Source organism: Podarcis tiliguerta, assembly GCF_965153285.1.
Source record: "Podarcis tiliguerta genome assembly, chromosome: 9".
Lineage (NCBI taxonomy): Eukaryota > Metazoa > Chordata > Lepidosauria > Squamata > Lacertidae > Podarcis > Podarcis tiliguerta.
Genome location: NC_139542.1, coordinates 9,979,457 through 10,005,769, shown reverse-complemented (window position 1 = coordinate 10,005,769; position 26,313 = coordinate 9,979,457). Strand labels below are relative to the sequence as shown.

The 26,313-nt window shown below is 45.6% G+C and overlaps 2 protein-coding genes across 11 annotated transcripts in view; one reads left to right on the top strand and one right to left on the bottom strand.

The window, feature by feature from the left end:
- The window catches only part of CCDC158 (coiled-coil domain containing 158), a 51,296-nt gene extending 35,722 nt beyond the window's left edge, over nucleotides 1-15,574 (top strand). For all 10 annotated transcript variants that reach the window (XM_083398173.1, XM_083398175.1, XM_083398176.1 and 7 more), the window contains 12 exons: nucleotides 925-1,037; nucleotides 1,785-1,943; nucleotides 2,452-2,544; nucleotides 3,604-3,720; nucleotides 4,883-5,049; nucleotides 6,479-6,532; nucleotides 7,973-8,032; nucleotides 11,100-11,167; nucleotides 11,343-11,552; nucleotides 13,459-13,479; nucleotides 14,327-14,428; nucleotides 15,387-15,574. In XM_083398173.1, coding sequence (XP_083254299.1) covers nucleotides 925-1,037; nucleotides 1,785-1,943; nucleotides 2,452-2,544; nucleotides 3,604-3,720; nucleotides 4,883-5,049; nucleotides 6,479-6,532; nucleotides 7,973-8,032; nucleotides 11,100-11,167; nucleotides 11,343-11,552; nucleotides 13,459-13,479; nucleotides 14,327-14,428; nucleotides 15,387-15,463 — 1,241 coding nt within the window. In that variant the 3' untranslated portion in view covers nucleotides 15,464-15,574. The remainder of the gene's footprint in view (nucleotides 1-924; nucleotides 1,038-1,784; nucleotides 1,944-2,451; nucleotides 2,545-3,603; nucleotides 3,721-4,882; nucleotides 5,050-6,478; nucleotides 6,533-7,972; nucleotides 8,033-11,099; nucleotides 11,168-11,342; nucleotides 11,553-13,458; nucleotides 13,480-14,326; nucleotides 14,429-15,386) is intronic.
- Nucleotides 15,575-20,836: 5,262 nt separating this feature from the next.
- Nucleotides 20,837-25,795, bottom strand: STBD1 (starch binding domain 1). Its single transcript, XM_083398620.1, has 2 exons — nucleotides 25,425-25,795; nucleotides 20,837-22,037 (listed from the first exon to the last, which is right to left on the bottom strand). The coding sequence occupies exons 1-2, from the start codon at nucleotides 25,645-25,647 to the stop codon at nucleotides 21,268-21,270; spliced, it is 993 nt and encodes a 330-aa protein (XP_083254746.1). The 5' UTR covers nucleotides 25,648-25,795; the 3' UTR covers nucleotides 20,837-21,267.
- Between the last annotated feature and the right edge of the window lie 518 nt (nucleotides 25,796-26,313).

The window sequence follows — 26,313 nt, the reverse complement described above, 5'->3', positions numbered from 1 at the left end:
GCGACTGGACTTAATGGTCAGGGGTCCCTTTACCTTTACCAACTATTAGAAGTATTTTTCTGCACATTGCTTTGCTGTATATGTTGCTTGCATTGAAATGTAAGTACTGTAAACCGCTTTTCCATTTATCTTACCAAACAAACCAAACAAAAATGTGATTCATTCACTGCAATGATGGTGAAGAGAAGTCAACAGACCACAAATAGAAGGGATAAAAAGGTGTAATTGTCTAATTACTAAGCTTTAATTAGCTGCAAAATTTATGTGTTTTAATCTGCTGAAAATTCTTCACCCACCTTTCCTTTTTGTATTTATCCCACATATTTGGGATAGGAGGTTTAGATCTACATCTGCAGCTTTAATCCTCAATCGGTTTCCCACATTTTAACCATCTTCCCCCCTCTCCAGAAAAAACTGAAAAGGGTGGGGTAGAAATCTCTTAACAAAGAATTCTTAGTGTTCTAACCAAACTACAATTCCCAGGTTTCGGGGTAGATTTGTAGTGTAGATGATTCTGTTTACATAAGAGCTCAGCAATGGAATTGTTGTTTTTTAATTATTATTTTGGGCCCATGGATCAATCCCAGAATCTAAATTACATGCTAAGTAAAATTAGACCTACATTCTACACTGCCATTCCCTACTGCCAGCCTTATGAATCTTAAACACCTTCAAGCTATTTGTGCGCCCTTCCTACCATTTGAGAACAGCTGGGTTAGATCATTAGTTGTTATAGCATAAATATACTTTAATTATGCACACTGTATTCCTCTCATTTCAGACATAGTAGAATAATGTTATTTTTGCCCAGGACAAGAAGCCTTAGGCTCCACCAAAAGCTCAGTATATTACCCACAAGGCGTTTCTTAAACTTTGCTGTCAAACACAATGCCGCTAATGCTTTGGAAATCTTGTCTTTTATAGCAATGAAAGTTGCAATGGGGATGCAAAAGCAAATCACAGCCAAGCGCGGACAGATAGATGCTTTGCAGAGCAAGATTAAGTTCCTGGAGGAAGCAATGACCAACGCAACTAAGGTCAAAACTGCTAAGATACATAATTTAGATAAATGTGTCCCAGTAGAATGGCTGGACCAAATTCTAGCATGTAAAAGTCATTCTAAAATGAGTGTTATCGGTGTAAATCTGCCTTGAACGTATGTATTTTGCACTAGCAAAGATTCTTACTGGGGGCGGGGGGAATCAAATTTACTTAACTAAGCTCACAAATCCCACTGAGCATTATCTTAGGGTTGGTTCTTTTGTTTATTAAAAGAGCCCTCAGGGTACTTGTGATATAGCAGCTTTTGCTAGGAGAGTTCAGTCAAAATATGTAGATTGTTTACATGAAACCCACATAGAAGCATCTTCCTTTGGCTAATAGAAAGGACAGAAGATCAGTCAAGCTGATAGGGCATTTGAAATGGAACAGTATGTCAATGTTATGATAACTTTTACAGGGAGGTTTTGAATTTGTTAAGTTGTATATTTCAATACTGATTTTTTAAAAAATGATTTCCCTCTGTACATTTGCTATATCACATTCTGAGTTGGGGCCAATGATCATGTCCAGCTAGAATATTTAACCTACCAGCTGGTTTGCAGATACAGAATTCAGATCAGTTTCTATGTGTTACCTCATAGAAGTGGGGTCATTGTCCATTTAATCACAATCTGACTAAATTCCAGGAAATTATCAGAAATTCAGATTTTGAAATCAAAATGCAGTGCTGTGTTTACCTTTTCTTCAAATTTTGTTCTATTCTTTCAACTTTGTCCATCTAGGAGAAACATTATCTGAAAGAAGAGAGAAATAAGTTAAGCCAGGAACTGAGCTGTGTGGCTTCTTTAAACAACAAAATGGCTGGAGAGCTGGAGGTTCTTAAGTCACAGGATAAACGGTTGAGAGAAAAACTTGCTACCATGGAGGCAGCTCTGGATAAAGTAATAATAATAATAATAATTTATTTTTTGTACCACGTCTATCTGATTTTGTATTATTTTGTCCCTGGTATTAGTAGACATACTGTTTGTTTTGAGTTGCTATTAGATGGCTTTTTTTTCTTCTTCCACATGTATTTATGTCAGTTTGATCTTTTGATCCCAAGCTTTTTTTAATATCACATGTTCAGTTTCTTGGGATTTATTTTCTTTTTTGTACCACTCAGTATACTAGCAACCAAGCCCCCAAACAGGACTGTGGCTGGTATTTAACTCAGTTTTGTTCAGAGTAGCCCCATTGAAATGAATGACCATGAGCATTGGCGCCATTAATTTCAGTGGGTCTGCTCTCTGAGCAAAACTTAACTGAATACCATCCAGTGGCTTTTAGGGTTGTTTCTTTTTGAAAAGCTTGTGTGAGTTTACCAAGAAAAACTCTTCAAGGGCCTCAAGTTTTACTACACAAAGTTCCCTCATGAAGGCGATTAATCTCCGCCATTTTCTCTCACAGGCTTCTATGCAGTTTGCAGAATGTCAGTGCATTATGCAGCGGCAGGAACAGGAAGCAATGCGCTTCAAGCTTCAGCACACTTTAGATGTGAAAGTAAGTTTTCGGCTTCATTGAAGAGGTGCACTGGGAGCATATCCTTTACAACTAAATTTATTTTTTGAAAGCCAAGCTTCTCTCTTACCCCAGAACATTCTTAACGTATGCCCACATCAGCTATGCGCACTTTGTCCGAAAGCATACTTTGGGGGCATGGGGCAGCTTGCGGTTTCCAAACTGCACCCCATGTTTCCCTCAGAATCATAAAGTCATAGAATTGGAAGGGACCACAAGGGTCATCTACTGCAAACCCCTGCAATTCAGGAATCTTTTTGCCCAACATGGGGCTTGAACCCACAACCATGAGATTCAGAACCTTGTGCTCTTCGAACTGAGCTATTAAGTCCACTAATGAAAGCTAGTGCCTCATAATTTGCCTGGTAATTAAAACTTGTACGAGCCTTTCTGCAACGTTGCTTATGCATAAATCCACTCTTGACTGAGCCCTAAATGAATAGAATCAGTCTAGTCTATCAATTTCACAATGGAAGCTTCGTTCAGGTAAGCAGTGGCAAATCTCCTCCCGGTTTCTGAATATCAACAGTTTTTATGTCGGATCTGCACCCGTTTATTCTCAACCAGTGTGGCATCTATCGCTTTGCAGGTGTATGAGCCTTTGATGGCATGGCTGATGTTATTAGCTCTTGTAATAGTTCTTCCAGCGTAGATACGGCGAGAAAGCACAGACTGGAACATGCTTTCTTAAAAATGTGCCTGAACTGGTCACGTTTTATTTTGAAGAAAAAGTGACTACAGAATCCCAGTTCAGAGTGTGCTGATCATCATTCTGCAGACACCCCACCCCACCCTGCAAGATCTGACCGGAGTTGGCATCTGGGTTTGTTGAACAGCCTAGTCCCCATATTTTATATTTCTATTAATTGACCCATCATTAATGCTGGGCAGCTATTGTAGATTGTAGATTAGGGAGCTCTCTGTAAGTGGGCACAGGCCTAACGTTTCTCTGGCAATCTTCCATTCTGGATTCTTTACCGAAACCGAAGCCCTATGAACATAACTTTTATTCTGCTTACTCAGACGCTCCTTCGTCCACAGGAGCTGCAAGGGCCAGGGTACCTGCTGAGCTCCTCTTCAGCCAGGCCACGCCTTTCATCCTTGCCTCATTCCCACTCTTCTAGCGCCCCAGCATCCCAAGCCTTCGCTGGCCACATCGTAAGTATCACAAAATATCCCTGCCAGGTTTAGCAACAGGTGGCGCTGTGGGTTAAACCACAGAGCCTAGGACTTGCCGATCAGAAGGCTGGCGGTTCAAATCCCCGCAACGGGGTTAGCTCCCGTTGCTCGGCCCCTACTCCTGCCAACCTAGCAGTTCGAAAACACGTCAAAGAGCAAGTAGATAAATAGGTACCACTGCGGCGGGAAGGTAAACGGCGTTTCCGTGCACTGCTCTGGTTCGCCAGAAGCGGCTTAGTCATGCTGGCCACATGACCTGGAAGCTGTACACCGGCTCCCTCAGCCAATAAAGTGAGATGAGTGCCGCAACCCCTGAGTCGGTCATGACTGGACCTAATGGTTAGGGGTCCCTTTACCTTTAACTTCCATAAATTACTGTATTTTTCCATGTATAACACCCCCCCATGTATAAGACGCCTCCTGTTTTGGGGGACTCAAAATTAAGAAAATGGGGAGGATTGCCCATAGTTGTTGAGCTTTTGGGGGGGGGGGCACAAAGTTGTTGAGATTGCCGAAAATCGCTCACTTTTCTGCCCAATGCTGACACTTGCACACATCCCAAAAGCCGCAAATTGCCCGCCCTATTGCCACAGCGACAGCCAATCATCCGCAGCCCTTGCCACAGCCACCAATAACATGCCCAATAGCCACTGGCGATCTCCGGCTCGCGGCAGCAACCAATCCCACATCCCACCTTATGCACTATCCGTGTATAAGATGACCACCAATTTTTGCACATAACTGTTAAAGAAAAAAACCTTGTCTTATACACGGAAAAGTACGGTAACTTGGTTAATACTGCAGTGCAGTTTAGGGAACATCCCTCCTCTTTGAAGAAAAAAAAAGTGAAGACATCCGTAATATATGGACCAGGTGGCAGTGGCGTAGCGTGGGGGGTGCAGGGGGGGCCGGCCGCACCGGGCGCAACATCTGGGGGTTAGGGTTAGGGGGCCCAAATCCACGGGTTAGGGGGCACAAATTACTTGCCTTGCCCCGGGTGCTGACAACCCACGCTACGCCACTGCCAGGTGGGCATCATTACCTCCTGTGGGATAACATTGAATATTTGGGAGTGTTAAGTTATGCTTCTGAAAAGTGAAGGCCTGTTTTCATAGTATTTAAAATCCATATTTCCATTCAGATACCATCCAGGGCCAGCTGCTCTGGCAAGGATGACCCATTACGAGATTTAAAGCAGCTTCTCCAAGAATTGCGGTGTACCATCGATGAGATCCCCTCTACTATTCTCCCGAGAAGAGAAAGTGACAGCGAGCCCGATTCGATTCTGGAAGGCGCTAGCAATTTATTGTAAGAATGTACAAAAACACCATGGACATGCCTTCAGAAACGGGTGAAATCTTATTCTCCATGGGTTTGGAGAAGAATGATTCATTTCAGAAATGAATGATTCTTAGGCAAGGGACTTTCTGCTCATACAGTGTGCGACAAGTACTGTGGTCTCTGATTTACTGATACATCACCCATGCTGTGTTAATCCGCTAAAAGGCTTCAAATTGGATTCTAGTTTTGCCTTGCAGCAGGCAGGCAGGAGTGAAAGGTGATTGATGTAGTAGGTGAACTTTGAAATTTAGATTGAGCTAGTTCTTTCCAATGAACATGGAACTCCCTCACCCATGTGGCTCCATGTACACCTCTCATTTCTCCCTCTTCTCTTCTCCCCCCTCTTCTTTTTATTCTTCTCAGGCTCCTCTCTCTGATCTTCTCCTTTCTCCTGCATTTTTCTAGCCCCCTCCAAACCCTGTTCTTCCTAGGCTCTTCAGCCAGCCTTGCCCCTCTCTATGATCTCAGCAGCTTGAACCACTAGCACCCACAGGGTCCCTTCTGGGTTCAGGAGGGCAGCTCAGCCAATCACCGAGAGGCTTAATCGCCACCACAAAATCTTTTAAGTACATTACACCAAGGGAGGGCAGAAAGTAGATCAGGATCTACTGAGAGATCACAGGGTGATTTGCAGTAGATCAACAAGGATTTCTGACTAACAATAGCAGCAACAAAATCACTCTCACCCCACCTTAAATTATACTACGGAAGAAAGCTTGGGGTAACCCAGATTGGGTTTTGATATGGAAGGACTGTGTGTTTTATTCACTCTTCCACATTTCTGCAGCAATTTGCTGGGAGTTTTTTGTTTTTGTGTTTTTTTAATGCTCATGGAAATTATTCAGCCGCTTAGTGCGAATTTTCATAATAAACATATTTCCGTATGCTGTTTTGTCTAACACACACATTTTTGCAAGCGATTTCTAATATAACGCACTTTTTACGTTACATTCATTAATATATTCATTTAATTCACATTTCCAGCAATACGTGTTTTTTTAATAAACGCTGGTTAGAGAATTGTGCTGTAACATTCAGATAAGTGCGAATAAGTGCAAATTTCGAAGGATGTCTGTGTTTCGGTTCTCATATTGTTTTGGAGGCCTGCGTATGTGATGGTTTCAGCTTTAAATGTAAACTGAACTGAATTTCTTCCCCCTCCCTGCCGCTGAATCTCAGGATTCTAGTGGAAACAACAACTCAAAGTAGATCCTTCAGGCCTGAAGTTTGCCCACCAACCCACTGTGCTACATTATAGATAGGCAGCACCTTTGGACAAAGGCTTAGCAACCCAATACTTACCTATTTGTTTCAAAGCATTCTGTTACTCTCCAGGGTGGGGGCAGATTAGGAATTTAAACAAGCACCTCTCATGCGGTATTTTCCTCCCACACAGGGACCTTGCAAGCAGAGACTGCATTGGCAGGAGATCACATGAAACTTACAGCAGGTGAGCCAATTCAGCCGAGGCTCTGAAATTCCTTTTCTGTGGTGCGGCCAGGTAGAAGAGCGAGGATGCATTTGTCACAGTTCTGTATTTCTTTTAATGTGCAAGTTGCTCTTTAGTTTCATGAAAACCTACTGGTCACTTCTGTGATATCTGTATATCTATGAGCATTACATGGCCACTCAAAAAGCTGTTCCGGGGACAGCCAACAGATGGAGTTCCCTCCAGCCTGCCTTTTTGCCTTCGTGCCACAGTTACAGGTGTCTCTTGAGCTGACTCAAGCAGGAGCCAACATCAGCGTCTGGCCTAGAGGCAGGGTGGGACTTGCCCGAAAAATACAGCCTGCTGAGCAGCTCCCTTAGGGAGCAGGATTGCCCAAGCAAAAAAATATATAATACTCCCCTGATTCTCCAGCAGCTTCCATCCAGCATGGAAGAATGAACCACTTCTCCTTAAAGTGTGGGATAGAGCAGCTACCAGATAGGAAACAGTGCCTCTTTGAGCAATGCTTTTGCCTATGAACCACTGCTACCCAAGCAACTTGCTCAGGAAGAGCGCTGGTTGAGAAAAACAAGCATAGAATTGTAGAGTTGGAAGGGACCCCAAGGATCATCTAGTCCAACCCCGGGCAATGCAAGAATCTCAGCTAAAGCATCAATAGCGGGTGGCCACCCAACCTCTGCTTAAAAACCTCCAAGGAAGGAGAGTCCACAACCTCCCAAAGGAGACCATTCCACTGTTGAACAGCTCTTTCTGTCAGAAAGTTCTACCTGGTGTTGAGTTGGAATCTCCTTGTAACTTGAAGCCATTGAAGAAGAAGAAGAAGAAGAAGAAGAAGAAGAAGAAGAAGAAGAAGAGTTTGGATTTGATATCTGGATTTGATATCACTACCCTAAGGAGTCTCAAAGCGGCTATCAATCTCCTTTCCCTTCCTCCCCCACAACAAACACTCTGTGAGGTGAGTGGGGCTGAGAGACTTCAAAGAAGTGTGACTGGCCCAAGGTCACCCAGCAGCTGCATGTGGAGGAGCGGAGACGCGAACCCGGTTCACCAGATTACAAGTCCACACATTGGTTCGAGAGTCCTCCCCTCCACAGCAGGAGAAAACAAGCTTGCTCAATCTTCCATGTGACAGCCCCAGAGATATATGAAGATGGCTTTCCTCTCTTCTCTCAGTCTCTTTTCCAGGCGAAACATACCCAAGCTCCTTCAACCGTTCCTCATAAGGCTTCGTTTCCAGACCCTTGATCGTCTTGGTTACCCTTCTCTGCATAGCGGGTGCCATCTCAGAGGAGTCTTAATTTTATTTTTAATTTCTATTCCCCCTTTAAAAGAGTGTTCTCCTTTTTCACCCAGAGGGTTTCTCCAGAGGGGCTCAAATATTGCTTTGTGCCTGAGCATCATCTCTTCTCCCTTTAATGGGACTCTTGTCTCTCAACACAGGGAAACTGCAGTCCGGGACATGCCTTCCGATGTCAGCATGGGGCAAGATAGTTTCAGCAGGTGAGAAATGATGCCTTCGGTTTGGGTCCTCTGACATGACAAATTTGTCACTCCTCCCTTTTACACAAAGGAGAAATGTTTTAGGGAGAGAGAGAAAATCTCACCACTGAAACAGTGGCAGCATCCTCTTAGTATAGTTTCTGTAAGGTAAAGGTAAAGGGACCCCTGACCATTAGGTCCAGTCGTGGCTGACTCTGGGGTTGCGGCGCTCATCTCGCTTTATTGGCCGAGGGAGCTGGCGTACAGCTTCCGGGTCATGTGGCCAGCATGACTAAGCCGCTTCTGGCGAACCAGAGCAGCGCACGGAAACGCCGTTTACCTTCCCACTGGAGTGGTACCTATTTATCTACTTGAACTTTGACATGTTTTCGAACTGCTAGGTTGGCAGGAGCAGGGACCAACAATGGGAGCTCACCCTGTCGCGGGGATTCGAACCGCCGACCTTCTGATCGGCAGGTCCTAGGCTCTATTGTTTAACCCACAGCACCACCTGCATCCCTAGTTTCTGTAAATGTGTGTGTGTGTGTGTGTGTGTGTGTATAGTGGTGCCCTGCAAGATGAATGCCTCGCAAGACGGAAAACCCGCTAGACGAAAGGGTTTTCCGTTTTTCAATGCGCTTCGCAGGACGAATTTCTCTATGGGCTTGCGTCGCAAGACGAAAATGTCTTGCGATTCTTGCGATTTTTTTTCGCTCCCCACCCCCTTTTTCTAAGGCACTAAGCTGCTAATAGCCTTTTAGCAGCTAATCCGCTAATCCCTTAAGCCTTTAATAGCCGCTAAACCGCTAATCCACTAATCCGCTAATAGGGTTGCTTCGCAAGACGAAAAAACCGCTAGACAAAGAGACTCGCGGAACGGATTCTTTTCGTCTTGCGAGGCACCACTGTATATTGTCCTGGCAAGTGATAGGCAGTTTTATGTTAAAACATTATGCATTGGGGCACTTTATCAGAGCTTAGGAAACTCAAGCTGGTCTTCCAGAAGTCTCCTGCCTCTCTGCTTGCCTTGAACCAGACCCAACATATTCTACAGCAGCCCCTGAGGATCACACACAACTCCTGCAGCATATTAGCTTGCTGTTGCCGTTGCCAGCAGCAGTTGCAAGTCTGAGTGTGGCTAGACATAAAAATATTCCACTGCAGCTCAATAAATAAATAAGGGTGTGTTGCACTGTACATTCATTTGTTCCATTCTACACACTGTGACATATCAGGCCCTATATGAAGACTTTACCCTTTAATTTAGAAAGCCATAGACTTGCTGGTAACAGAGCACAGCAGGCTGCCCCGGACAGCTGTCTCTCCCCGCTGAGAATTAGACACATGGAAATATTTTTATATCAGGAATGATCAGCTAAGTTGAATTGCTAGTAAAAAAAGAACAACAACCAATCTTATCACAGAACAAAAATGTAAGATGAGATTAATACAAAAATTCACAAAATCATAGCACGGATAATACAAAACTTCTAAGAGTAATTGTGGCTTACCAGATTTATATCACACAAGTGGACAGCTCTCAACAAGAAAACTGTCAAACTTGCTTTTTGTATCCATCTGTGTGCATGCTCTTACACACTATTTCTTTAACATCCTAAGTTAGCTGTTAATTAATACAATTAAAAATGCTATAAATCAAAACTACAAAACAAGAATAGTTGTTTCAAAGGATGCAATCATACAAACTATTACTATTAATAGAATGCTGTCTCCAGGGAGGTTTGCCTGGTATCTTCATTATACACCTTTAGGCACCAGGCAAAAACATTCTTCTTTAACCAGGCCTTTGTCAGCGGCTCCCGGCTGGTTGCCCAGGAAGTATAAAGGCAAGCAAAAGTTTCTTGCCATCCTTTTTTATTTCAGTCTTTACAGAGAGAGGCTATAGAACCCAGCCTCTTGGATAATGGCATTGTCCCAAGTGAACCCCCACCCCCGTCTCTCCCTCATTCGTCACTTCTACGGGTGCTGCTACGTGCCCTCTGTCTTTGAGCTCCTTGCTCTCCTACTTTCAAGGCTCACCAGGTTCTGGGAGATGGTGGGTCTGGAATGCTTTCTAGTGACAACGTGTCAGCCAGCTGCTGCTCTGGTTCTGCCTGGTCCTTCTCTCCCTTTATTTCCCAACTTTCCCCCTAATCTGCCTCTGTGCTGTGACCTCCTGCAAACCCCTGTTGTGAATCTATACTGTCTTCCTCTTCCTCCTCCCTGGAAGGGTCAGGATGGGGAGGCGGTCTCCACCATTCCTCCTCTGCCCAGTCCCTGACAGCCTTTGGCTGATTGACACCCAATGCCCTTTTAAAATGTGGGGTGGGGTTGTTTTCGTTATGTATTTTGTGATTTTATATTATGATAATAATAGTAATAATGATACTAATATTTTGAAAAGCAGACTTTTAAACTCACATGTATATGTATATGAGAGACATATTTTAATCTCAACCATTTTATACACACAGCCATAATGCTAAGGTTTAATTGAGAATCGATGAATTCTTCTTTGTGTGTGCATATGTAAGAGTGTGACTGCTTCCAGAAACATAACCCCCTAGCACTAAATCAGCCTTTCTCAACCTGTGGGTCCCCAGATTTTGTTGAACTACAACTCCCATCACCCCTAGTTAGCAAGGCCAGAACTCAGGGATGATGGGAGTTGTAGTCCAACAACATCTGGGGACCCACAGGTTGAGAACCGCTAATGATGCTTTTGTGTACAAAATGGTGTGGGTGCAAAGTACTTCTGCCCCCTTGTGCTATTTGGAGCAACACGACTGCTTTCTGGACTTCTGTGTGGCTCTTGCAATGCTCTGCTTATCTAGCAGCTCTGCCTCTTGGAACGAAGGATAAGGCTTTAGAAGGCTACTGTCCAAGAAAGCTATACTCCACCTACATGGTCAGAGGCAGTGTGCTTCCGAATGCCAGCACTGGAAGGGAGAGTGCTGTTGCGCTCAGGTCCTGCTAGCAGGCTTTGCGTGGGCATCTGGTTGGCCACTGTGAAAACAGACTCCTGGACTAAATGGGCCATGGACCTGATCCAGCTGGGCTACTCTTGTGTTCTTCTCTTTGCGCACAGGGAACCTTTAACGTTACATGCTACAGACCTCGAAGATTCAGATGCTACCCTTCCCTTCACGTCCAGTGGTGAGTGTCCATTAAACAATTAAAGAACTAATATTCAGGGAGGGCACAGTATCGGCTTGGAATATGGACTCGAGTTCTGTTTTCCAGGCCTTGCCTAACGTGCTCTTTCTATAAGGTTTGTTTAATTTTTTTAAACTACCCTTTATCATTGCACTGCTGTCTTTGCCACATCCAGTGTCTAAAGGAATCTTCAGTTCCACTCCTCGTTTTGCTTCTTCGAATAAACTGTCCCCAGAGGAGAGGTACAAAGACAGGTCTCCCGTGCACTCGCTGTTAACGGCTCATCTGGATGACCTGAAGGTAACTCCTGCAACCTGTTCAGAACGTCGGTCAAGTCTGAAGAAGAGCAGCTCCCCGGAAGCTACATCATCTTCTGCCTGTAGAAGTAAGTGCCAAGCTAGCCATAAAACCACTGGAACAAGGGGTCGTTGGGGCTTCTTCATATGGTCTTCCCAACCCATATTAGATGTAGGACAGAGCCAACTGGATAGCTTGAAAGACCTACATTGGCTCCCAGTACATTTCCGAGAACAATTCAAAGTGTTGGTACTGACCTTTAAAGCCCTAAACGGCCTCAGTCCAGTATACCTGAAGGAGCGTCTCCACCCCCATCATTCTGCCTGGACACTGAGGTCCAGCGCCGAGGGCCTTCTGGCGGTTCCCTCCCTGCGAGAAGCCAAGTTACAGGGAACCAGGCAGAGAGCCTTCTCGGTAGTGGCACCCGCCCTGTGGAATGCCCTCCCACCAGATGTCAAGGAAATAAACAACTATCTGACTTTTAGAAGACATCTGAAGGCAGCCCTCTTTAGGGAAGCTTTTAATATTTAACAGACCACTGTATTTTAATAGTCTGTTGGAAGCCGCCCAGAGTGGCTGGGGAAACCCAGCCAGATGAGTGGGGTATAAATAATAAATTCTATTCTATTCTAGAGCATGAAATTCTTTATCCCAGGGTCGTGGGTTCGAGACCCACCTTGGGTGAAAGATTCCTGGATTAAAGGGGGTTGGACTAGATGACCCTTGTAGCCCCTTCCAATTCTACGATTCTATGATTGCTACCATGAGCAGGGCAGCTGCAAGATATTGCATCATCCCATCCCCCTTCCCCCTTAATTTTCAAGTGTTTCATTGCTGCTAATATTGCGGCAGTGCTAGCAGGCTCTCTGCCTCGCTGTGTGGAAGGGGGTCCTTAGAGTGAGGTGTCTGGGCAAAATGCCTCTGCCATCACTTTGGCCTGGAATTCTCTCTTAAACATCGGTTAAAGTGAAAGCTTGACATTTAACAAATATTTTTTTTTAAGAATTTCTAGCCGCCGCCGCCGCCACAGAACAGCTGTTGCAGTGCAGCTACTCTCCCAGGTCCCCTTACCCAGAAAGTCTTGCTCTGGGTAAGGACTATACCAGAGAGCCTCGCAAGATCTGGATAGGTGGCAGTGGCGGCAGCAGTTGAGTGACAAAGCAAATAAGGGCTGTGAGGCCCACACATAGCCTGAGGCAATTGCCTCGTTTTGCCTATTGGATCCCCTAGCAGAATGGCAATGTGCTTCAACAGCCAAGTACAGTGGTACCTCAGGTTAAGTACTTAATTCGATCCGGAGGTCCGTTCTTAACCTGAAACTGTTCTTAACCTGAAGCACCACTTTAGCTAATGGGGCCTCCTGCTGCCGCCGTGCCGCCGGAGCACGATTTCTGTTCTTATCCTGAAGCAAAGTTCTTAACCTGAAGCACTATTTCTGGGTTAGCAGAGTCTATAACCTGAAGCGTATGTAACCCGAGGTACCACTGTGCTATATATTTTTAAAGGGAGACGACATTGGCTAGAGGCTTGTTGATGACATCACAAGGAAAAGGGAAAGAACAGAAAATGTAGGGGCATACGGAGGACTCGGCCCAAATTTAGCTTTTTGGTATCAGAGCCAGCTACAGGCCTGAGGGAGCCATCAGTACAGTGCTCCCCTGTGGTTTTCACCAAGCAGCAGCGTAGCATATGGTGTCAGCAAAGTGAGCGTTTTAAATTGCCCACAATGCCCCTGACATTCAAGTCATTCAGGAGCACTCATGGCATGTTAAAAATGGTGGGTCTCAGGCTACTAGCCTGGGTGTTGCAGCCCCATTCGCAGGTGCCCAAGGATGCCATGTGCAGAAGTTGGGCCTCTTTTGGCACGCCAGTCAGTGCAAACAATCAAAACCCCCAGGTGTAAATAAAAGTCAAGTGGCACCTTTTATTGTCATGTAATCATGATCTAAAACCACATTATCTTAACTGGGGTTTTCCTTCTTCTTTCCAAACAGGTATCTCCTTTGGCACATCTTGTAAGTGAACTTTTGCTTAAACATTTTGCAACCTTTCTCACTAAATAATTCTGCTCCCACTGCTGTAATGTACCAGCAGTCTCCCAGCTCGCTGAAATATTGAGGAAAAGAAATTCTGCCTACTTTACACATTCCTTTTCGTCCTTGCCTTGGTGGTGGTGGTGGTTTTATTTCTTCAATTTATATACCATCAAAAGATCTCAGAGACACATTACAAAACATCAATGATAAAAACATAGTAAAAAGCGCACTGACAGACAGCCTAATAGTAAAATATTCATAATAGTAACATTCTTCTCCCCTACACTTTCACAGGCCATAGATTGTTTAATGGCCACAGGCCTGAGCTTGCTTTTAATTACTGATAGACAGATTTTGGTGATAGGAAAATGGCCAGCTTTCTGGAATGTGCTTTCCCCAAGCAATTGCTTCACGTTGCTTCATGTCAAGCCAGTTCCAGCTGGGTTTCCCCACAGATGATGGTGAACTTGGCCTGGAATCTGCAGGGTTTTAGCCGGCTCCCGTTTCATGTACAATCTCCCTTCTCTGCACACTTCTTTTCATGAAAAGTGTAAAGCATGCTTCATTCCTGTTTTGTGAACATGGCAGAAATGTTAGCAGCATTCCCATTGCATCTGTTTTGGCCCTTAAACAACTAGGATTTCAAGTGTAAATGTGCTGATCTTCAGAAGATCAACATGACCACCACCACCAGCCAGTGTTAATGTGATACCACTAATAAATTGTGACCTGGCCCATTTCCAGGGTCTTCAACACTATGGCGGGCCTGCTTTCAGATGAACACTCCATTTATATCTCTGACTGTGATTTAATATTTTGTCTGCAGCTATTCAGGCAGGGGAAGCCAATGGAAATGCCTGCAGGAAATTACAGAATAAGATGGAGAGTCTGCAAAACCTAGTGGAAACATTGCAGTTGAAAAACCAAGGTACGAAATCATACCCTGTTTGACAATTCAGTAATTTGCCTGGAATAAGACTTGTCTTCCTACATGTTGCTGCCAACAAAAAAGAGAAGACTTTCTACACAGGAAGTACCACTTACTAAAAAGTTGTCAAGTTAACTGTTTTGCAAATTATTTTACTGCCCATTGCAAATATGTATACTATATCACTTTGGGGAGGAGTAATTCTGAGAGTCCTGGTGCAGCTGCTGCAAACTTTTGAGTGGACATGTCAAGAAGGGAAACAGAGGTACAGTTAGGTGATTTTAAACTCTGGACTTAAGAGTCGTGGGGGTGGGGACACACACACACTTTAGTTAGCAGTGTGTATTACTTATTTCAAAACACCAGTTTATTAATCGCTTTCTGTACAATCAATCTCAAGGCGACGTACAATAAAAACAGCAAAAAGCATGGTAGGCCAATCCTTCTACGGAGATTATGGGGGGGCTGCTTATTCTGCTTAGTAGGGTCCCAGACATTTTCCCCCCTATCCCTGCACCTGCTCTGGCACCACCCCAGCAGAGGAGGGGCAATAGCTCAAACCACCCCTTGCTGACATAATGTTTATATCGTGCCATCAGTATGTTTGAGTGTACAAGGAAATATCTCTACCTGGAGGGGTCATTTGACACAGGCAAAGCAGAAAACAGGAGTGGAGAATGCTGGTAAAAGGCACCTTCATCCCTTTGCAATGCACTGGGGACCGCCCTGCTGTTACCAGTGCTGGTTGGATGGTACTTGTGACAAGAGAAACAACCTCTGATCGTAAATGCAGAAGGTTCTTTGCAAACCTCATCCCTTCCACTGGTGCGCATTGTTGAATACGGTCCTGGGTTTCACGAAGAGCCAACCTGCAGGGGCACAGGAGCGTTGTTGTTTTGTGTTTTTTCTACCCTCCTTTGTTGTGTATTAATGTTCCTTCCCTCAATGCTACCTTCAGCAATGTCTACAATGATCCGATGCCAGGAAAAGAAGATCGAGAAGGCAAAGGAAAAGGAGAAGAAGCTGTCCAAATGAAATGTCGTGTGGTTCTCAGTCGCTCAGATGTATGTAGATTGTGCTCTGTTAAATGGAATGCTAAAAGCCTACCGTTACTGTTTAATAATAAAAGTTGCCATAGTTTTGTAATCTGCCTCTCTGTGTAGAAAAAGCAGGTTTGGCAAACAAAAGTGCCAGTCTCTTGTTGGCATAAACAAGGCAGTGGCCATATTCACCAAATGGATGTGCTCAGCTACAAACAACTCCCTAAATGTTCATACCATCTTAAGTTGCACCTTATCCTTTATTATTTAAATAGGAGTTTTATGAGACCCAACGTGGTAGCTCAGCTGGTGGAACACAAGACTTTTAATCTCAAGGTCATAGGTTCGAGCCTCACATTGGGCAAAAGATTCCTGCAATGCAGGGGGTTGGACTAGATGACCCTTGTGATCCCTTCCAACTCTACAACGCTATGATTTCAATGAATATCTAGGATATTCAATGTATTTCCTTTTTAGCACAATTGTGCTGAATGAACTGGGGGCACACACACACACACAGGGCATTTTCCAGTCAAAGTTGGGAGAGGGAGAGGCTGGTTGGAAATCTGTGCCAGTGCTCAGAGAAATTTATCTTGTTACTTTGTACATTCATGCAACTCTTACTCAATGCAAACACAAGCTACAGTTTCCTTTCTCTGCTGCCAAGGTGGCTGGCTGTGCAGTGAATTAAGGGGTGCCCTGTCTCAAATGGAGGTGCCAACGGGTGCCATCTAACCGTATTCTATGTTCTGCTTAGAAGGCTGCCTCTCCACCCACCCTTCATATGACTGCTCTTGCAGGCTGGCAGAAGCACCATCAATTCTCCCTTCCCCATGAAACCGCACCCCCTCGGTATATGTGTTTATGTTCAGTTCCTATGTAGACTTTGGTCTTTTGTAAGGTTGCACAGCACATTCCTCTTTCATTCCCTTTATACATCTCAGCCAAAGTAAACAGCACCCATTTCCAAAGGGTTGCATTCAAATACAGGCGTGATTTTAAAGTTACTAATCCACTGCCAAGTCAGTGGAGTGAAACCTACAGTTGGTATAATCCTGAGTTAACTAAGAAGAATGAAAATACTGACCCGGACTTGCATGCTACCCATTACTTCAGACTGATCAGAGCCTGCCATTTACTCAAACACACATGTTGATGTTCTTGGGTAGTTTAAAAATAAATCTAATATGCCAAGCATGCCAGACATTCAGAGATACATATATAGCGTACGGAACACTCTCCCTGCTGTCTTCTAGGTGTGTTTTAACATGGCTGTTACCTTTTTTAGAAAACTGGAATATTCCCACTCTGGAGTCTAAGAATAGGTTAAGACCTTCCGAAAACCAAGCTAGTGTTTAGTACTAGATTATAAGAAAAACAAGCTATTATATGCCCAGCCCCTAGATCTAATTAATTAATTAATTAATTGTTGTACTAGAAAAGACAATGTTAATGTGCTCTAAGCACCGTCTCCCTAAACAGCTAGCCAGAAGCCCCAGCTAAGTTCAGATGGGTACAGATTCAGAACAGGTTTGAGCTGGACTGCTGCAGCCTTACACAAGATGCACCTCCCTGTATCTGTCTGTTATAATAAACACCACAGCTTCAGCTGTAATGGGAATAAACGAGTCCTAAAAGAGGCGTATTTGCAAAACCATGGCATCTTACATATACGCCATTTAGCACGGTCAGACAGGTCTTGATTTTAATTGAAAAAAGGTGATCTAAAGGCTTAAGTACCACTTAAAGTTAAAGGTACCCCTGACCATTAGGTCCAGTCATGGCCGACTCTGGTCTTGCGGCGCTCATCTCGCTTTAATGGCCGAGGGAGCCGGCGTACAGCTTCCAGGTCATGCGGCCAGCATGACTAAGCCGCTTCTGGCAAAACAGAGCAGCGCACGGAAACGCCGTTTACCTTCCCGACAGAGCAGTACCTATTTATCTACTTGCACTTTGACGTGCTTTCAAACTGCTAGGTTGGCAGGAGCAGGGACCGAGCAACGGGAGCTCACCCCATTGCGAGGATTCGAACCACCGACCTTCTGATCGGCAAGTCCTAGGCTCTGTGGTTTAACCCACAGCGCCACCCGCGTCCCTCAGCAAGTACCACTTAGTTGGCTTCGAAATGTAGTTATCTGGAAGGTCAGTTCTCTGTTTTTGAGAGCAAACTCTCATGAACTCTGCTGCAGCACTGTTACACTGCAAACCTTCTGGTTAAAGAATGACCATGTAGTGAGGCAGTAGTTTTTTTTTTCAAGTGGTAGTGCAGGTCTTTTGACCTCCCTGCTGCCTGTTGTGGCTCTGTGGAATCATAGAATTGTGGAGTTGGAAGGGACCCCAAGAGTCATCTATTCCAACCCCCTAAAATGCAGGAATCTCAACTGTAAAGCATCCATGACAGATGGCCATCCAACCTCTGCTTAAAAACCTCCAAGGGAGGAATACGCAACCTCCCAAGGGAGTCCTTTCCACCGCTGACCCAGACTCCCAGACAAGCTCTGCATAAGCCTGCAGACCACCCAATATGCATGTATGCTGTGGGAAATGAGATGTACTGCTTAGTATCTCTGGACTCTGAAACAGGTTCCAGGTGGATTTTCCTTTATCAACTTGAACCAGCAGCACAGAAGCTATCTGCTAAACACAGCTTTGCAAATTGAGATTATGCGCCCAACTCCTGTCCATGCAAGAATAAACTCCCCAGAAACAGACACTGAGCTATTCTAGTGAAGGGTAAGTGGCTTTCAGATGCGAACATCTGAATCAGCTAAATAATGCAGATAATCCTCTCAGACAGGCCTCCAACATGCCTTTAAACCCATTTGCAAAACTTAAAAGCCCTTGTTAAGACTGCTTTAACCTTTGTAATGTGTCAGTCAACCAAAAAACTCTGAACACCAGCAGACATATTTGCATTCAAGGAAGCCCCTTCTGTCTTAGTATTTGAAGAGCTGGCAAGCTTCAGCTCAAGTATGTATTAAAGTCTTGATATACTGTACTTAAAAGCTGGTGGTGGTTATACTATATTACAAGACAAAGAGTATTATATGTTTTTCTATTGAATGCTGAGAGCAAAGGAACTAGAAGAGGGATTCAGAAAACCCACCACAGCAAGTGCCGAGTGAAAGGACTAGGACCACAGTAGGTTTAAGAACGTAAGAGTTGTGCTGGATCAAGTCAAAGGCCTGTTAGGCCAGCATCTTGTTTGCATGGTGGCCAAGCAGAAACCTACGGGAAACTCGGTGGTTCGAATCCCCACGACAGGGTGAGCTCCCGTTGCTCAGTCCCTGCTCGCCAGAAGTGGCTTAGTCATGCTGGCCACATGACCTGGAAGCTGTACGCTCGCTCCCTCGGCCAATAATGCGAGATGAGCACTGCAACCCGAGAGTCATCCGCGACTGGACCTAATGGTCAGGGGTCCCTTTACCTTTACCTGTTCCATGCCAAGGTCCCAATGATCAGCTTGCCTTCCCACAACTGCTATTACATTATTAAAAGCCATACCTACAATTGCATGAACACCATTTTGTCGTCTTTGGCACAAAACCTCATCTTAATGGTAATCCCACTGACTTTAGGACTTCTTCAAAGTTGGGTACCATGGCCAGGACCTTCCAATGATACTGCAACGTTTACCATTTGGCCAGAGCATGTTTGTTGCTGTTTTCTTGCACCCTCTCTGCAATTCCTTGAGGAGAGAACAACCAGCTCTGAGGCACCTTTAAAGATTAATGAGTTCATTAAGTATGGCAGAAGCTTTTGTGGAAGCCCGAAGCAAATTCCCATGGTTCCCTCCCCAGATAGACTTGCCAAGTTAAGTGTGGTGCCAAAAGCATTTGCGGTATAATACTGTACTTTAAGATGGTCTGTGGTCAATGCTAATAATATCCCCTGGTTCATTTTGAGCTCTTCAGGAAAAGTATAGAGGCATCTTATTGAGCAACTTTCATCTTCACTTCTTTGCAGCTAAACAAGAGGGCTCGCCTTACCTGATACCAGTACCTAGCCATTTGGAGAGTAAAAAAAACCCCCCTATTAACATTTTTTGCCTCTTATCTCAGCTGCCTTAATTCCAAAGAGGAATGGACAGATAAGCCAAAGTCCATCCCATTTCACTCTTGCTGGCATTCAATCAATCATAGGCCCATTCAATCCTACTTTGTATAGATCTTTTTCAAAGAATGCATGAAGTTTACATTTTAAGATGTATGCATTCCTCCCCCCATAACAGTTTTCCCATAGAATATGTGTTCTGTATTTTAACTGCAAAATACTGTATGTATTTTTATATGCATTTGCGCACACAAACTGCACCGCAAAATCAAGGTAACTGCATACGCCAATTGGGAGTTTCTTTCTGATTCACAAGCAAGTTATGACCCACTGAATTGCGTCTGCTGCAAAAAGTGCACTGAATGAACTCTTCTATCCCTAATTTGAAGTCCATCAATGTAATATTGAGGTAAGGATCAGATTTTGTGCAGAAACGAACACTGAAACATAAAAAACAACCTGTAACTTTAGGCCAGGGGCTGAGTGGATCCTTCTCTCCCACACCTCATGGGCCATGTTTGACAGATGGGCAGGGCTGCTCACCCGTCAGTCGCTCAACATTGCAATGATGTCAGCTGAGCTGCTTTCCTTTGCCCACTCAATCTGAAATCAACCCATGTGGTCAAAGCCACAGTGCTCTGAAAGGGCTGTCATCTGACTAGCAACGCTTTGCATGCTGCAACCCCCCTTTCAGCCCAGCCCCACCTTTACCTGCCCTAACACTTGACATCATATCTAATAGTAGGTGTGTGCATGGTTGGCCAAAAGAGACTCATAGGGCGAACAGGACAGCCTCATTAGGGCCTGCAGACCAGCAGTTCCCCATCGTTGATCTACACCAAGTAACAGTTCAACCTCCCTTCATTGTTTCCTTCTTAAGAGAGAGAGGGCTACACTTCAAGTCTTTCAACAGCCCCCTGTCAAAGACCCACCACTGGTTAGAAAGAAACCATTACCTTCCATTGGAAAGATCCAATGGATATGTAGTCGCAGATATTCCTGCTGTGCAAAGCAGCAGCAATTTTGAAATCCTATCAGGAGAAAAAGCCAGGGAAACTAGGATCTTCACTATGGTCAACATGCTTCTGTGACAGTTAACACCCAAACATGTGCTGAGCATCTCAAATGGGAGGAACCAGCCCATCGCCATTTCTCTGTTTCTCACAAAAGTGCATTGTGAGAACAGTGGCAACGAAGGATTTCTGTCGAATCATGAGGGCAACCTGGGAAGGGCAAAGGAGCTTTTGTTTAATTCCTACTGACTAGAAGGCAGAGACAACTTCTGCTATAGGTCTCAAGATATAAAGGACGGTCGCCAGTCTAAAAATAATCTTTATTGTTTCCTTTTGCAGTCATGATAAGTTAAGAACATTTTAACAGACAGTTACAGTGTAGTTTAGCTGCACCTTCTCCTGCTCTGTCAGTCCAGTGTCCACACTCAATGCTCCTATCTCCTCACACAGTACAATCTCAAGTTTAGGGATTAAAGCTTTTTTATTTAGGGAGCTGTTTTGAAACACCACCCGCTAGACAGCTCTAACATGTCTGTCACTAGGAAGGCTTTGGTCTGATTCAGTTTGAAGAGTTTTCTTCATATCTTAAAAGCCTAAGCTAGCAGCAGAGACACTTTAATCTAAGGCAATTCTGGCAAAACATGCAGCACAGAGATATACTAAGGTAGGCAAAAGCAGGAAAACTCCCTATAGTGAAATGGAATAAAAACAGAACCCCTGTGCTAGGCCAGATTCAGTGAAATCCCCACCACTTATGGGCCACTCGATCCTCATGTTCAGTCATCAGGGTTCGATTGTCACATTCTTCCCACCGCCTGACTTTCCCATTCTCCACCACTATGAACTTCCACTCAACTCTGGTATCAACAGGTAAGACGACAGAGTCCGACCAGAACCCATCCTTGTCACACCTGAGTGGTACATAGTGGTGCCACTGGCCTAGACACTCATGGTCACCTGTGACGGCAATCAGCTGGGCTTCCGAGTGAGTGATGTAATGTACCCGAAAAGTCACATGGACAGTCTGAGGCATTGGAGACACGGCAGCAACCCTCTTGGCTTGCTCTGGGTCCTTGCTGCTTGCGTCGTCCACGCTGCTCTTTCTCGTGGCCTCTCCCCACGCCGAATGCTCAGGGACGATTTCCCATTCCTCGTGGTCCACAGAGTGGTGGCACCTCTGTTCCGTGAATCTCTCCTCATGCTTGTCACTAGGGGCACCTGCTTCTGCTGAAGTACTCGCCTCATGAACTTCAGCTTCTGGGCTCTGTTGAGGTGCTGTCGTGGGGTAACCGAATGCTTCGTTCCTGAGATATTCCTTGTAGTTCATTAAGGGGGTCGTAGGCTCCTCGGCCGGTTGCTCTCTTTCAGTAAACTCTCCAGGAACATCGGGGGAACTGTGCTCTCCTGGAGGACCCAGCTGGTTCCCCACTGGCTCCTGGGGGCTGGACACATTGATTGGCTTTGTTTCAGGTATGGCAGGCTCATAGCTTCTCTGAAGGGATTCTAAACAGAAAAAAATGTTAGTTAGCTAGGAAGAACACAATTTCTAAGTCCCTGTCTGTGTCTCAGTTCATGTACTGTAGCAAGTTGGGCTTCTTTATATAGGATGATATTTGCTATTTCTACCAACACCAGTCCCAGATTTCAGTAGGTTTACTCGGAGTAGAATTTTGCTGAGTTCCACTCAAAAGTAATTTAACCCCTCACAAATTGTGCTCTCCCCTGCAATCCAACACTAGCACACCAACATTATTTTTGTCCCCAGGAGCAACTGGTGAACATCAGATTTCTACTAATTCCCACCTTCCACCACCATGTGAGATCATCCTTATCAAGTTCTTCCTGTCTTTCCCAACGGCAGCACCTTCAGCCACACCTGTCTGTGGAATCCTTGTAAGTGTGTGCGCAAGTTTTTTTAAAAAAATGCTTTCATTGCACTTACGGAAGTGCTGAAAGGTTTTTTCCCCAAGCTACAAGGATAAAGCAAATTTAACTGCACTTGAGTGAGCAAGCCACAACCATTACCCTGATCTGGCTGAAGCTTTGCAAGTGAAACACTATACAAAACTAAAAATATATAAGCAAGAAAACTGGCAGAGACAACCAACCCTGGGGAAGGGCTCTAACGCACCACATACTGGACCACATCCAACTATCTGCTGCTAGATGCCAGATTGTACTTGAAGCCAGTTGGCAGATGAGCAACTATAGTCATGGCAGAAAATGGCTTGGCCACGCAATGACAGAAATGGCCCAATGAAAGAATTTTGCCGAGATTTGGCTCCCTACAAATGTATCACTAAATCCCACCCCTTTTTTTCTGTCCTAGTTGGACAGAAGCTGGACACAGCAGTATCAACTCAAATGAAAATGGCATGAAGCCATCATTATTTTTCCTTAAACAGTAATATACTGACACTCATTTGCCTTTCTTTTTTTTCTCACGGAAGTTTATTTTTAAGCTCATGGTCAGCAAATGGTTCCCCAGCCATAACCTTGCATTTTATTGTTTTGGACTCTGCTAGGTTTTACAAGATTCTTGTTCTGCTCTGACGTGAATATGCTTAATGACAAACATGCTATTCCCACACGGGAACTAAAAATAGCCGATGGCTTGATTTACATTAGCGTTGCCCATAAGTGTCCATCAGGCTAGTGCGCAGCCCAAGTTCATAGGAGAGGATTCTCACGGGACAGCCAGAACTAAGAGACAAGAGCTCTGCCTGATGGAAGTGCAGCAATGCAAAAGGTCACAACTGCCTACATAATTCTCCTGCCTGCCTTTCCATAACAGCTGAAGCCATGCTGAAAAGTTGCTTAGTAGGCTAGCAAGAAACCAAGAGATTCCAGCTCACTCCTTCAGGCTATGTGCTCTGATCGTATCTCCTTCTTTCCTATTACTGAGAACAAGCAGAAACAGAAGCATAGAGAGCAGGTTGAAGGGAGATTAACAGCTTTAAAAGCTGATTCATACACGAACGTGAATCACTTCTTTTCCCATTAGATGATTACTTTCACTTCCGTTTTCATTTAACGTGGTAAAATGAAACCTGTTTGCAACCACAACACTTCCACATGTGTAAATGTTCAGTGCAATAATAATAATAATAATAATAATTTATTATTTGTACCCCGCCCATCTGGCTGGGTTTCCCCAGCCACTCTGGGCGGCTTCCAACAAAAGATTAAAAATACATTAAAATCAGCAAGCAAGCAAAATGCATAAGCAGCAGCAGGAGATCAGAGTTGGTTTTTGCAGTAGCTCACGTATGAAAGGCTGTGGCTCAGTGGTACAGCACCTGCTTTGCCCTAAGAAGGTACCCTTGCCACCTCAAGGTGGGGCTGAACATGTCCCCCGTCTGAAATCCTAGGCAATCAGTGTTGACAGTGCCAAGTTAGATGGGTTAATGGTTTAGGCTCAGTATAAGGCACCTTCCTATGTTTCTCTGAGCTCAGGAGAGCTGAAAAGAGTGAGGGGTCCATTTCCTCCAGGGGGAGGAGTTGAGGGGAACACTCTGCACACAGGTCACCAAGTCTGAGACAGTGGGTCAGACTCACTCAGGACCAAGCGCCAGCTAAAAGACTCTCTACTTCCTGCACACATTGCAGCAGCAGGAGGCAAGGAAAGGCAAAACATGGAACAGGATTTTCAGATAAGGGCCTCAAGCAATTAAAGGAAGCAGGCGCTCCGTATTCCCTCATGACTTCAGATCAGGAACCATAAGGCATGTTATGGGAGGAAAATCAGGAATAATTACTGCCCACCACTCCATCCTGGGTAGAAGTGGCATCTCCTGAATTTGCATGCAGTGCACAACAGCCCTGAAAGGCAGGCTTCCCCAAGCAGGCGCCACTTTTGCACTGGGATAATGGGTGCTGTAGCCTAAAACATCTGGAGGACGGCAGGATGGTTTGTGGAGGGGGGGAGGCTTCTCCAAGGAGTGTAGAATCACAGAATTGAAGAGCTGGAAGAGACCCTAAGGATCATCTAGTCCAACCCCCTGCAGGAATCTCAACCAGATCATACATGACAGAGGACCATCCAACCTCTGCTTTGAAACCTCGGAGGAAAGAGAGTCCACAGCCTTTCTGTTCCCCTGCCCTGCCGAACATCCCTTACATAGTTGCATGTGTTATATACCGGGGTGCAGGTATAAATTTGCAATATACAAATTGAATGAATAAATTAAAAAATAAAAACCAAAGTGGAGGGGTTGAACCCCCTTTATCTCACCCACCCTCCCCACAACACATACTTTGCGGGAGTGGATTGGGTGGGGGGGGGGAGAGAGAAAGATTATAGCCAAAGGAGTAGGTTGATCTAGAAGCTCTCCAATGCACGGAGGGCAGATTTAATTTGGGGTGTGTGTGTTTTTCTAACCCAACTCGCGCGCCCTTCTCAAGTCCACCGGAGACACGTGAAGAAAGGAAAACGGGGCCGGCGTGGAAAGCGCATGATGCACGCAATCCCTTGCGGGGAGAAGAGAGAAAACCCGGGGGGGGGGGTTTCACACCCCTCCAAGACATGGGGCAGCGAGGAGAAACCCAAAAAGACCCCCTGAGGCAGTGGCGTAGCGTGGGGGGTGCAGGGGGGGGCCGGCCGCAACATCTGGGGGTTAGGGTTAGGGGGCGCAAATCCACGGGTTAGGGGGTGCAAATTACTTGCCTTGCCCCGGGTGCTGACAACCCACGCTACGCCACTGCCCTGAGGGACGAAACGAGGCAGGAAAGGAAGAAGTTAGGAGGGGAGCCAGGAAAAGTTGGGGAACCAGCTTATAGCAACGCAGTCAGAGGGGCGGGGTAGAAAGAATAAAATTTACTGTCATTGTCAGTATTATTATTATTATTATGGAGTTCCCCTCAAGGAGGGAGGGAACCAGGCGCCCGTACCTCGGTTTCCGCGCTGAGGGGACCCCCGGGCCTCCTCCTCCTTCCCCTTGCCGTCTCCGCGGCCGTACCACAGCCAGGCGAGGAGCGCCGCCACCAGCGCCACCAGCAAGGCCGGCCACAGACCGGCCACGGGCTCTCCGCCGTCGCCGCCGAGCGGGTGAGGCGCGGGGCGCAGAGGCGTCGTCGGGACGTCGCCGCCGCCCTCCTCGCCCGCCGCAGCCATGGCCGGAGAGCGGGGAGAGTCGCCGGGGAGACGTGAGGCGAGGCACGGCAGGCCCGAGCGAGGGCTGGAGGGCTCTCCCTCCCGCGGCGGGAGCCTTATATGGGCCCGGAGAGGAGCCCGGAGCCCGGCCCAGGGAGGAGCCTGCCGAGGCCCAGGACGGGCCTTCGGGGTGGAGCCGCCGCCCGCCGCCGCCGCACCTGCTCGTTCCCCTCATTCTCCTCCTCCTCCTCCTCGTTTCAAGTGGAGCAGCGGCGAAGCGGAGTCACTCCGGATTAAGCTTCGGCTCCAGCTCCGAGGTAGCCGTTCGTTCCGCGCGTGCACTCGCTGGCACTCCCTCCTGAGAGAAACGCAGCGGGGCTTTACGGCTAACACTGTAAAAAGTATAATAACTTGATTTATTTTGATTTGAATGTTTTGCCCCCATCTCTATGCTCTATAATATGCCGCTGTTTATTCATTTACTCTATTTCACAAAATTTATACACCTCTGGATTTGAGAAAGGGGAAGCGCTGAGCGGGAAAACCGGCTCCCGTTTTCCGAAATCACTGAGATAATGTAACAGGGCTTTTTAAATGGTAGTGAATATTTTTCGTAGAAGCATAGACTTGGAAGGGATCCCGAGGGTCATCTAGTCCAACCCCCTGCAAGGCGAGAATCTCAACTAA